Source organism: Cardiocondyla obscurior, linkage group LG07 (genome assembly GCF_019399895.1).
Source record: "Cardiocondyla obscurior isolate alpha-2009 linkage group LG07, Cobs3.1, whole genome shotgun sequence".
NCBI classification, from domain to species: Eukaryota; Metazoa; Arthropoda; class Insecta; order Hymenoptera; family Formicidae; genus Cardiocondyla; species Cardiocondyla obscurior.
The window spans coordinates 4027635-4041254 of record NC_091870.1 but is presented as its reverse complement, the minus strand read 5'-3'; the positions used below and the strand labels follow the sequence as shown (position 1 = coordinate 4041254).

General features: G+C 38.8%; 2 protein-coding genes across 2 annotated transcripts; both read right to left on the bottom strand.

The window, feature by feature from the left end:
* Positions 1-1629: 1629 nt before the first annotated feature.
* Positions 1630-2184, bottom strand: LOC139104039 (uncharacterized). Its single transcript, XM_070659256.1, has one exon. The coding sequence runs from the start codon at positions 2182-2184 to the stop codon at positions 1630-1632; it is 555 nt and encodes a 184-aa protein (XP_070515357.1).
* Positions 2185-4699: 2515 nt separating this feature from the next.
* On the bottom strand, positions 4700-5914 carry LOC139104038 (uncharacterized). Its single transcript, XM_070659255.1, has one exon. It carries the CDS (start codon positions 5912-5914, stop codon positions 4700-4702), a length of 1215 nt encoding a protein of 404 aa, XP_070515356.1.
* Between the last annotated feature and the right edge of the window lie 7706 nt (positions 5915-13620).

Genomic DNA, 13620 nt, shown 5'->3' with positions numbered 1-13620 from the left:
GAACTTGCACGACGTCGATATGACAGTGACAAAAATTAGAATAGAGGGTTCGAAGATATGCTAAGAACGTATTCTATCTTTGTTATTCGCGAGGTATTTGTCCTTTTCTAATTGACAATGCCATCTACTCAAAGACGTCGCAACTAATTTTTGTACATAATTCTTGACATTTTTACCACGAAAATCAATATGGCACATGCTGACCCGTGCACATTTTGCTAAATGATAAATAAGACTATTTTTTTTTGTTAGCCTTTGAATCGTAATTTCAAGTATGCCATTCTTTTCCTTGATGTTTCAAGAATCCCGGAAAAGTCTCAGTTTGTGCGTCTAAGCGATATAACCTATGCAGTAAATAAATGTTTCGTAGGTGAGCACATAAAAAATAATTTTTTCGCATATTTTATATCAAACTGACCTTTCCAGGATTCATAAGCGTGCGTATTTTAATCCTGGAGAAGGATTTTCCATTTTGTTCAGTCGTTTAAAAAAATAGTCTTATTTACGATTGCGTGGTAAAACAGGAAGGTTTAGCTTCCTCTTAATAAGAATTGATAATAAATATAATGTGTAAGTATACAGGGTGTCCCAAACATAACAAAGGATACTGGAAGGATAAATAGAACTAATTGAGACAAGTAAAAAAATCCTGTACCATTTTGTAAAATTCTCAACCGTTATTGAGAAAAAAATTAAAATTTATAAATTGTATAGGCGTAAGAGCGACAAGAAAGCTACATTTCTGAACTTTGAAGGGCTGTATCTCGGCAGGGGTTGATCGGAGCGCGTCGAGTCATAAGAGTTTTCGATAGAACTCTTGCGGAGGCCAACAGAACTCCGCTGAGAACTGCAAAAATCGCGAAAAAATTTCTAGTTATGTTTGAATACTTTTTTAATTTTTTTAGGGGTTATTTGCACAGAACTCTTTGTATAATATATAGGGAACTCTAGAACTTTTCAAAATCGATCGATAAAAAAAAAAAAGTTAATTTATCACACAATGGAGGGCTGCGTGAAGTTAGCCCCCCCATTATTTAATTATAGTTTTTATCACTTTAATCAACGGAACTCTTTATAAAAATGATGTGGAACTCTAGAACTTTTGCGGGGACTATCCGAACTCTGCTGTTTTTTTTGAAAATCAAAAAATGGGGGGCTAACTTCACAGACGTGTCTACATGATTTTGGGACACCCTGTATATATGTTGTCTAACACAAAAATTTTATTTTCAGAAGTTACACAAACAGCACAAAATCGCAGCCGGATACATTAGAAAAAAATAACATTTATAATGATGATTACAAATCAAGAATGTGTGACATATCTCTCACACATACTACCGGCTCACGCACACCATACATACTACAGGCACACGCACATCACATCCTCCCCGCAAAAAGGTGGAGTGATATATATATTCTTTGTGACACGAAATGACAAAACAACATAAAAGTTTCAAAAAGATTTGCAAAACAAATGGTGTCACATGGAATAAACCTAAACTTAACTTAAAATTAATACCCTAAGCGGTCCGACTTTTGAACGGTCCGTCCGCTGCTCGTCGTAGTGACTATCTCTTTAGATTTCGTCTTGTCTGGCAATTCAACATCTTCAGATTTAAGATTGCCCTAACTATTATTTCGTAAATGCACAACTTGTTCGGGTTTCTTGAAAGAGATTTCTAATGGGTAAATTTGCTGTATTGGCCTTTTAAGAAGACCATTTTTCGTTTTTAAAATAAACACTTTTTCTTGTCCGTCCTTACCCGGGATCGCGTCCATCACTCGTGCGAGAGGCCAGAACATTCGTTTGTGCGTATCGTCTCCTATTAATACAATGTCCCTTATCTGTACCTTCCGTATTTCTCTTTTTCCTTTCTTCAACAATAGCTGTCCTAAGTATTCATCGCGGAACCTTTTCCTAAGATCTTCAAAGATTTTTTGTCTACACTTAAGTTTCTTGTCTAGCTTCGTTTGATATAACATATCGCAGTCACGCATTTCCACTTCAGATATTTCCTGTAGGAACATTGACGGAGAAAGTGGTTTAAGATCGTCGGGATCTTCCAAAATATATGTCAATGGATTGTTATTTATAATAGCTTCTGTGTCGCATAGAACGGTATTCAAAGTTTCATAGGAGAGGCTTGCTCGTTCTAGTATTTTTCTTAATAACCTCTTCATGATTCCAATTAGCTTTTCTCACCAACTTCCCCACCATGGTGCCGTTGATGGGTTAAAGTACCACTCAATTCGCTTTGTTGTACTAAATTTGACAATCTTTTGCCAATCTAATTTGCTTAGCATGTTAGCCGCTCCCGTAAAATTCGTGCCGTTATCGCAGTATATTTTGCTAGGTTGCCCTTGTCTCGCTATAAATCTACGTAAGCTTTCTAAAAATCCTTGAGTGGATAATGACGAAACAAGTTCTAAATGTACGGCTCTATAGACGGCATACGTGAACATACAAATCCATGCTTTTCCTCCTCCCCGCAAAAAGAGTAGACCCGCAAAATCTATACCTACTATTTCAAATACGTTCGCGTCTCGAATACGATCTGGTGGAAGGGGTGGAGCCTCTGATTCCATTCACTTTGCCCCTTGTTTTTTACAGTTTACACAGTTTGTTATAATCGCTTTTGTCGCTCTACGCAGAGCTATAATCCGAAATCTATCTCTCAGATAACTCTTAACAGACTGTATCCCTACATGTCCCATACTTTCATGACTTTCCTTAATTAACATACAAACTATATCATTGTTGCCGTCTAATATAATGGGGCATAAAAAATAAAAATCGTCTTTCCTATTAAAGATCTTCGTCTTCAAAGTGTACAAACCCTTTTCGTCTTTCATTATTTTCAGTGAGGATAATCCATTTTTCACGTTATTCATCATGTCTTCTTGTAAATGTTTAATTAATTTAATTTCTGCTGTTTGAATTTCAGCATATGTTAAATGTAATTTCTTTATATCACAGGTATTACTGTTTATCTTCAATTTACCTTTAGTTTTAAGTTTCGCTCTACAGTTCGTGAAAAATCGATTCATCCATGATAAGAATCTAAGCAGTTTCTTATACGATGAAAAGTAATCGCTTGCCTTAAACTCTACCTTATCTACTTTAGTTACGCATGTGAGGCTTGATTTCGCTTTCAATTTCTTCCTCTTTAAATTCCGGCTTGGCCACAGGCCATTCGTTTTCAGATTTGTAAAGCCATTTTGGTCCGAACCACCAGTTGAATTGTACTAATTGCAAAGGTGTGCAACCTCGTGAAGGGAGATCCGCGGGATTTAATATACCCGGTATGTGTTTCCATTCTCTCTCTGCTCTAAGTTGTCGAATTTCTTTTACCCGATTCCAAACGAACACCTCCCATTGTAAATCCCGTTCAATCCACGTTAACACGGTTGTTGAGTCCGTCCAAAATGTAATATTATTAATTTCTCTCGATAGAGATTTCACTATGTTCTTCATAAGCCTAACTCCAATGGTAGCAGCTATCAATTCAAGTCGTGGGATGGTTGCTTTTACCGGTGCTATACGCGACACCGCATTTATTAACGTAACTTTTATCGTATTCCCGTCTTTAACTCTAGCAAACACTGCTGCCGCGTATGCTAAACTACTTACTCGCAAAACGTGTGTAACGTTAGAGTGCTTTTACCTAACTTTCGTGGGATCTCAATTAATTTTAGCACGTCTAAATTCTTTACCCACTGTGTGAATTCCTCTTTGTGATTATCTTTAATTTTGGAGTCTTAATCTGTGTTATCCGTCCATAACTTTCTAAGTAAAATTTTCGGAAATAGAGACACCGGGCACGTAAAACCTATCGGATCAAAAATCCTGAGCGTGGCCGAGAGAATTTGTCTTTTCATGAGAATCTCAGACTGGTTTGTTATTAAAAGCGCTGGATTGATCGAGATCACATCCCTTTCTTTATGCCATAAAACGCCCAGTACAAATAAGGTTGCTCTTTCTTTTGAGTTTCCCCAGCCGCGTAACTCAAAACCCCCCTTTGCCATAATAGATGTTCGCGAATACGCCGTTTCACTCGCATGGTTCCTTGCTGTGTGTCGGGAGCACGTGCTTTCTGCATGTGCTCTCGATTCTACGCAAACTTAGGCGACGAATTATTCCGACCGTTCGGATGTTTCGTCAGATCGGTAGCAGTTTAGTAGCCGACTAGACACTACGTTACACGGGTGTTAATTGATTTACGTTCTTTTGGTACTCCGCTACCGCGGATCCAGTATTCTAATCCGGCCTGCTGGCCTGTAATGCACCCCGCCGCGAGTGCAATTTCAATCAGTTTTTTTGTGCGTGCAGCTCATTAACCAGGAACTTCTGTTATGTGATGGTCTCGACACGGTAAGCGAACGTAGTCGCGATCGCGAACTCCTGGGCTCCTCCGTTAGTTTATTTTCGTTCCGCGCGCAAGATCGTCCGATTCGGTGGGCGTGCTACTCCACGCTTTCTTTTCTCAAGATTTCCGTCGCGTTTTTGTTGATTGAGCCCGATTAAAAGGGAGTTGTTCAAGATCTCCGTTCGAAACGCGTGTAATTCGCATCCATGCCGAGACCGAGCACGTGCACCGCGCGAGCCTGATTAACTCTTTCTTGTATTTCGTTGAGAATAAAAAGACGTTAATTTTTTTGTGTTACGTTAACCGATTGCCTCTTTAATTCAACGAATTTAATCCTCAAGTGTACGGTTACTTCTGATCGTTCCGGCAGTCATCACGCACGCAGAACGTGACGCGTTCACGCGTGTACACGTGAACATAAAGTTTATAATAGACGTAGCCTTTTTTACAAAAGTCTCTAATTCATCTACCGAATTTACACTTGTAATACAATTATCTACGTAAAATGACTCTTTCAATTTTGTCGCCGTGTCCTTGTCCTTACTTGAATTTGACAGATGTAACTCTATGATAGCAGCTAATAAAAATGGGCTACAGGTCAGCCCGAATACTACACGGCAATGGCGATAAACAACAAGACGATCATTAACTGTCCACAAAAAACGCAACACATTGCGGTCTAATTTATTAATGGATATCTGTAGGAACGCCTTTTTTACATCCGCGGTTACTCCGATTTCTTTTTCCCGGAATCTATTTAGCGCTGACGGTACTAATTCTATCAAATTCGGACCGATTTCTAAACATTGATTTAGAAACGGATCTCCTTTACTACTTGCCGAGGCATCGAACACGGGTCTAATTTTTGTGGTACCGTACGCTTTTATTACCGGTCGATGCGGTAAGTAATGACCAGCTGTCTTGTTTTCGTCATCGAAGACTTCTTCAATAATTCTCTCCGCGAGCCATTGATTGAAAACTTTGTCGTATTGCTCTAAAAGATTTCGCGACGACAGTTTCTCTACGCATTTCTTTAACCTACTCTTCGCAGCTTCGTAATTACGTGAAATCGGTGCGTGATCTTCTTTCCATGGCAATCTAACCTCATAACGGCCCTCGTTGTTTAACTTAGCTGTTTCTATCAGAAATTTTCGCGTTTGTTCGGTCTCAGCTAATTTATCTAATTTTTCTATGGGGTCCAAGATTCCGATGACGTCTAACTTCCACAAATTTGTTGGATCGGCCTCTTGCACGAATGATGTCGTCATCATGACTGCAGTATCTATTTTATTCGTAAACTTAGGCAACTTTCCGATTACGGTCCATCCTAAACGTGTTTCGAGTGCAGTTAATCCGTTCGTTAAATTCGTTATCTCGCCGGTTATCAATTTCCCTGCTACGTCCGCGCCTATAAGAATATCTATTTGTCCGTGACTATTCGTGCTCTCTATATCTGACAGGCGAATATTCTTTCTGTTTAATTCTTTTATCCACTCGTCGTTTTTAATGCTGGGCACGGTGGTACAAATATTATCTTGTCCCATTACTGAGAAATTACACGCGTACGATCCGTTTAACTCTTTTAGCCTTATTTGAAATATATCCTGCGCTTTACACTCTGATTTAATTCCGCCGAACAACGTGTGTGCTATTTCCTGTTTGCCTATAGGCGTGTACGCTAATTCTTTCGCGATATCCTGACCTGTGTGAACTTAGCACCCCACTTTTATATAATTAGCTTTTTTTTGCAGAAATAGATAGCATTTCGTTTGTAGTTGTTTGTAGTAACTTTTATTTTGTTTATAGTTCCGTTAATTATTAATTAAAAAATATTTAAAAAAAGAGTAGCACCCGAGATTAAGATATTTGAAATCCGCTTGCGCAGGTAGCTAGAGAATCGTTTGTAGTTGTTTGTAGTAGTAACAACTACAAACGATTCTCTAACTATCTGCGCAAGCGGATTTTAAATATCTTAAAAAATGGCAAAGTTGGCATTTTGCAATAACGTTCATTGTTAATAACTTTTGAACCGTTCAACTACAAACGAAAGTAAAACTACTACAAACAACTACAAACGATTCTCTAACTATCTGCGCAAGCGGATTTCAAATATCTTAATCTCGGGTGCTACTCTTTTTTTAAATATTTTTTAATTAATAATTAACGGAACTACAAGCAAAATAAAAGTTACTACAAACAACTACAAACGAAATGCTATCTATGTCTGCAAAAAAAAGTTAATTATATAAAAGTGGGGTGCTAAGTTCACACAGGTGATATCCTGCCAAATGTACGACCGCTGCGACGCCGTATCTATAATCGCTCTTACAATTTTTTCTTTCGACTCGGAATATACTTTCACTCGCAAAGTTTGCAAACAAACGTCGGGCATCTCACAAAAAGTAGCTAGGTTATGTTCTTTGACTACTTTTTCACGCTGTTCCCTTTTAGACGCATCTATGGAGATTGCCTTCTTTTGTGAAATGCCTGGGCACATGACCAACACATGCCTTCTCGCACACCATCTGCACTTTAACCTAGTTTTACATTTTTGCGCGAGATGACCCGATCTTAAACATTTGAAACAACATTTCTCTCTTTTAATCATTTCCTTTCGCTCGTCCGAGGATAATCTCCTCGCATTCTCACTTTTCGCTCTCGTGGCTCGCTTTACAAAAGATACATTCTGCACTCTTCGACTCTTTCGACACTAAAAGCACGCTCGCACTCGCTGTGTCCTTTGTCGTCTCGCACTTGCTCTTCTGCTTCTTCCCTTTCTCTTGCTCCGTTGGTAAGCTGAAGCCGGTAAGTGCGATGTCAATGCGTTCTTCGTTTTCCACCTCGAGCTGTAGGAATTTGAGAAGTTTGTCGAGCCGGTCGCTTATCACCCGCGTCTCCGTAGATTCGCCTGTTTCCCGCTGTCCACTGCGTTGCCACACCCGTAGCACTTCCTCTGGTAACGACGATTCGACAAGCGGGTATAACTAACATGGCCGCGCATTTGGCTGTAGTCACGCAGAGCGTCTTCAGCGCTTGAATGTAGCCCTCGATTTTATCGTAGATGGATGCTAATGACAATTTCTTGCTCCTTTTAACGCATTTTGTAACACCAGTCCGAGCAATTCACGCACATAAAACTCTACTATCGTGTCTTCTCGCCCGAAACGATTCCTTAAGCACGCAATCGTCTTGGCGTAATTCTCGCCCGTTAACGGGAAACTTTTCACGACTTCATTGGCGCGCGAATCCACTGGCGTCGCCTGTAGCAAATATTGAAATTTTTTTTCGTTACTTATTGTTGTATCCTCGTGGATCTTCTTAAATTGGCTCCAAAAAGGAAGCCATTCCTTGATTAATCCGCTAAATTTCGGAAATTCCAGCTTCGGTAATTTGGACGTCTTAACGGCGTTGTATGCTGTCTTCGGCGCTTCTCCCACTGATGTAGACGATAAACTTGCTACTCGTAATTGAGCTGTGATGAAGGACGCCTTGTAACTGTCGTCCGTTTCCAATTCTTTGGCGAGGTCTTCGTCACTTATATCCGTCTGGAAAAGCTGCTCATTATACTTCTCGTGTGCTGTTTCTAATTCAGCTATCTTTGCCTCGAAAAATTGGTAGGCGGCAAGCTTCTCATCTGCTGGTCAGTTGTCGTCCACAACCGCATTAAAAGCGTTAAGTGTCTTTGTATATGCGGCTCTCAAATATCTCCGCTGCTTCCTTCCTTAATGCTTCCATCTTTGATACCTTTGCTGGCTTTGAGGTTAACTCGTAAGTTTTCTTCCTACGATCCTGTCACGGTGGCCAGATGTGGGCGTTTTTCCTCTTACGCCCGTTGTAATTGCAGGAAGGCTTAAATAATCTCGAAACCCTGACTCTTTTGGTATCTCAAAAACTATAATTCCTTTATTCGGCTTGCCTCTGGCTTGTGCGAACATCGACGTGCGACTTGCTACGTACTACTACTCGTTCCCTTCTCCCTTCCAAGCAGCGATCGCGCCACTCGATCGTCTTTTTTACAAGATTGCGCGCACATATCTCTCACACATACTACCGGCTCACGCACACCATACATACTACAGGCGCACACACGCCACACGTACGTACACGGACCACCAGAGATAGCGTTCGACGGTACGCTAGTCTCTCCGGTCTGCGCCGATGGCGGCGTGCGCGCATGTGTGCCGCGAAGTCGCGAAGCGCCGAGATAAAAAATTGTTAGAATATTATCCCTAAAAAAAAAGTTTAATAAAATTAATATTTTAAAATCATTCTTGTCTTAAAAAAGACAATTTATAATGCCGGCCGTTGTCTTGAAAAAGACAATTAGAACTTTTAATGTTGTCTTGAAAAAGACAGTTTGAATTTTTGATGTCTTGAGAAAGACAATTTGAAATCCAGAGTAGGTCAATCAATCGTTAATATTTGTCGGTCCTGAAAAGGGCCGTTCGTGGGCGAAGCTGCAGAGAAAGACTTCAATAATCTGTCCAGTATCCGGACCGGTCGATCACTTGATTGAGACGATTAGGAATCGAATCAATCAAGTTTGCGAGAAAGTCTGGTTGGAACCGAAGTCCTTCCCAAACTTTTCTCGCATGGTCAACCAATGCTGCTGTCGTCCTATTCCTTCGTGGTTCCCATCGCTGAACCATTTGCGCCCAAACGTTTTCTATTAAATTCAAACCGGGCGAACAAGCTGGCCAGACGATCAAAAGAATCTCGGGATGATCCCGGAACCACGCTTGTGTTTCGCGTGACGTATGGACAGCGAAATTATCTTGCATCAACCGGATAATTGGCATATCCTCTTCAGGGTATAATGCACGTACTAAAGGAAGAAAAACTTCTTCCAGTATGCGAATATACACTGCCGAGTTCATTCTCTCAGGAATGTGCATCAATTCTCCGATTACAGTGCCGGATACCCACCCCCACATCGCACACAAATTCCTTCCACTTCTGTGGATAGGCACAACGTGTTTCGGGTTCAACCGTTGACCTTTAGAACGCCAAACGTGTGGTCTGTGGTCATCACATTATACAAAGACCTTTTCATCGGTCCATATCGTGGATTCTCACTCCGCACGGCTCGTCGCTAAGTTCTCTAACGCGAACGCGATTCGTTGCTCCTGATGACCAAGAGTCAACAGAATTTTGTGGGCCGGACAATAGCAGTATAGCCCGGCTTCGTTTAAACGTAGCCGGGTGGTACTCGCGGACACTTGGACTTCCGCTGCGTTGATCGCCTCTTGGACGGTGCCAAAGGGACGATCCACAACGCGAGCGACGATTGTCTCGTCCTCTTCTGCTGTCGTAATACGAGGACGACGATTTTTTGGACGATGATCATGCAAAGCATGATCTCCGTCTTCAGTAAATCGTCGTATCCGTCGTCGAACAGTAGGTTCAGAGCACGGAATATCAGCAGCAATTTCTGCTACCGATCTTCCCGCTTGCCACTGTCCGACGTTTCTTCCTCGAATTTCTGAGCATAAGATTGGAACCATTTCAAATCGCGTGGGTTAATCGCTGTAAAAACAAGGTTGAATAAAAGCCGTTCAACAACTACTACAAAAAGACTAATTTATTATTCCACGTTACATTTTCTATCCCGGAGAACGGACCCCACAACACTCTTGCGGTGTAACACGTTGTATTTATTTTTTATTAAATTTATTGTTAAATTAAACTTATATAATGATTTTTTATTACGTTTTATTTTTTAAGTGTTTTTGTTTTAGTCTTATTTTATTCTTCAAGTCGTGCTTATTTTTTAAAATGTTAATGTATTACAATTGTTTATAATATATTTTTATTATGTTAAATGTTAAATGTTAAATGTTTATGTTATTTTTTAAATGTTTTAATATTAAAATTTATGTATTAAATGTTAATGTTTGAATGCTTAAATGTTTAAATGTTTTGTATATTAAATGTTTCCAGTAAAATTTATTTTGATTATTATTAAAATTTATTATAAATATTAAGAATTTCTTGAAGAAAAAACATCAGCCTGACATGTATGAAGCGCCGCATGAGCGAATGCAATGATTCGCATCGAATTTCTATTTTTAAAATCTTGTTCAAGTGTTGCAACTTTTCTGTCAATAACTGTACAAACGTACAGTTAACTGTGTGGGGTAGTGTGCGTGAGGCCTCACCGCGGATCGCGTACGTGAGGCGCGGAACGCCGAAAGGAGAAGACGGGAAAATTTGGGGGCGTTCTCATGCTCTCTCTCGCTCGCGACCCGTGAGTGTGAGAGAAAGCATGAGTGAACGCTAAGGAATTAGGCGCACGCTTGCGTTCGTGTTTATACGGTTAGACAAGGATAGAAGTATATCGCACGCTATTAATTCTAGCGTATACTTTAAGATTTTTAACAATCGAAATTAAATACTCATGTTACTTATATTTTAAATATATATTTTTACATTACGTATAATTTAATTTTGAGATAATTTTCGTTTTCTGTCTTGAGAAAGACAATTTTTTTCTCAAGATAGAAAACGAAAATTATCTCAAAATTAAATTATACGTAATGTAAAAATATATATTTAAAATATAAGTAACATGAGTATTTAATTTCGATTGTTAAAAGTCGCGAAATGTCTTAAAGTATATGCTAGAATTAATAGCGTACTCTTGCGATATACTTCTATCCTTGTCTAACCGTATAAACACGAACGCGTGCAAGAGAGAGAGCGAAGGTGCGCCTATAATAATTCCTTAGCGTTCACTCATGCTTTCTCTCTCACACTCACGGGTCGCGAGCGAGAGAGAGCATGAGAACGCCCCCCACCAAATTTTCCCCCGTCCTCTCGCTCCTTTCGGCGTTCCGCGCCTCACGTACGCGATCCGCGGTGAGGCCTCACGCACACTACCCCACCTCACGTACGGGAGCCGCCGTCGCCGCAGTGCGACAGGCCATTATTGCCGGTGACTGTACATACGTGCATACGTACATACGTGTATGCGAGCATGCGTGCATGCAAGCACGCGTGTGTGTAAGTGCATAATTTTATTGATTCTGTAGAAAAATTAATTTTATGTGCTTACAAATACAGAAAAAAATAATATTTGAGTTGTTTTAAAATGTTATTTTTTTCTCAAGAAAAACTGTTTTTATAACGTTTTTTTCCTCAAGAAAACGTTTCTTTAACGTTTTTTTACAAAAAAGAAACGTTTTTTTCAACGTTTGTTGAGTGGACATTGTTACCAATCAGAAACATTTTCCAGATACGGTTATGAAACAATTCTGAAAAACATTAATAAAACGTATACGAAACGAATGTATGCTACTTGGATAAGAAGACGCAAAAGAAAATTAGTAGTTAATAATTTGATTATTACCAAAACTGTTGTAATTACGCACGTAAGAACTAATGCAAAAGGTTTAGTATATTTCAGAGATTGCTATCCTCTTATTCTTTCAAAAACTACGGTTGTAAGAAAAGCTATTAACGAAATAAGAAATAAATTTCTAGGACTTACTGACTCGGAACTTATTAATAATGTAATTATTAATGCTAAAAATATTACACACGTAGGTTCTATACATAACATTAGCGCATCACCATTCATTAGTTACTACTGGACCAAAGAGCAAAAACTATTACATAAGTTACACTATAAAAATAATGTGTAATATTTTATAACTATTAATGCAACAGGCTCTATAACAAAAAATGATCAAATTTAATCATTCAACATTGAGTCACATATTTTTATATCAATGTTGAGTGTTTCAAATGTAGATGTAGGTGTACCCGCATTTCAAATATTATCTGCCGCACAAGACGCGGTAATAATTACGACATGGCTTTTAAAAGTTATAAGTAGCAAAGTATCTATACCTCGAATAATTGTATGTGATTTTAATAATTCGCTGCTAACATCGATTTCAATTGCATTTGCAAAACATGATTTACGTGACTACTTGCAAGCTTGTTACAATTTTGTAATGCATAAATCACAAGTAGTTCTTTCAACGTTTATTAAATTAGATATCATTTAGTATCGTTAATATGAAGAATGGATTGCTTAAAACAATATTTATCACCTAGAGCACGTCAATTTTATATTAAAACCTTTTTTCAAGCCTACAAAATGGAGAGTTTATTCGATTTAGAACACTTATTGGAATTTATTAATTAATTGTGGCTGTAAGCCTGAACATTGGCACTTTGCTCGAACAACAGTTAAATTCACAGATGAGATACGATTACATAAACTATATTATTAAAGAAGACATATTGTCATAAATAAATGAAGAAATGTTCATTACTACACATACAGTTAAACATGAAATGGACACTCTTGATACTGGGTGGCTTCAATAGAGCACAGAAATGTATGAAAGGGCTTCCTCTATCGCAACAAAATATGACGGAAAAGATGTTGTAAATGCATTTTTAACATTAATCTTGCAACAAAGATAAAGAAAACAGTACATTATTTATCTTTTTGGACAAGTATATTGATACTATTTTGTAAAATTGGTTCTACGATTGTAACATTATCCAGTGTCAAAGTCGAGTTTTAAAGGATTAAATATCAAGTTTTTAAAAAGTAATCTTTCAATAAAGTCTCATAAATTTGTAATACAACATTTAGATTATGTAAGATGCATGAATTATGTGAATAAGTGATAAAGAAAATAATAGAGAGAGAGAGAGAGAGAGAGAGAGAGAGAGAGAGAGAGAGAGAGAGGGAGGGGTAAGTGTGACGATTGCCGCCAAAAAAAATTGATGACGTTTGGCGACAAGGACCGAACAGCATCAAGTTTTGCTGGAAACTATTTAACGTGTGTGTATATACAGGGTGTCCCAGTTGATGTAAAAAAGTTCTTAGTTGTAGGTTGGGCTTCCGAAAATAAGTAGAAAAGTCCTATACGGTTTTGTAAGTTAGGCGTTAATAACCGAGAAAATAACATTTAAAGATTTGACGCCCCGCGTGCGAGCAAAAACGCGCCGTTTGAAGCTATCGAGACGTTAGTGGACCTAGAGGTGTGGCTTATCTTACTGTATTCACAAAGAAATGAGTAATCTATGAATCTTTGTAAATAGAGTGGGATGGGCCACACCACCACTCTATTTACAGAGATTCATAGATTACTCATTTCTTTGTGAATAGAGTAAGATAAGCCACACCTCTAGGTCCACTAACATCTCGGTAGCTTTCAGCGGCGCGTTCTTACTCGCACGGGGGGCGTCAAATCTTTAAATGTTATTTTCTCGGTTATTAACGCCTAAC

Excerpts from the sequence above, each read along its gene's own strand:
- LOC139104039 (XM_070659256.1), bottom strand. The coding sequence starts at position 2,184 with ATGAAGAGGTTATTAAGAAAAATACTAGAACGAGCAAGCCTCTCCTAT.
- LOC139104038 (XM_070659255.1), bottom strand. The coding sequence starts at position 5,914 with ATGGGACAAGATAATATTTGTACCACCGTGCCCAGCATTAAAAACGAC.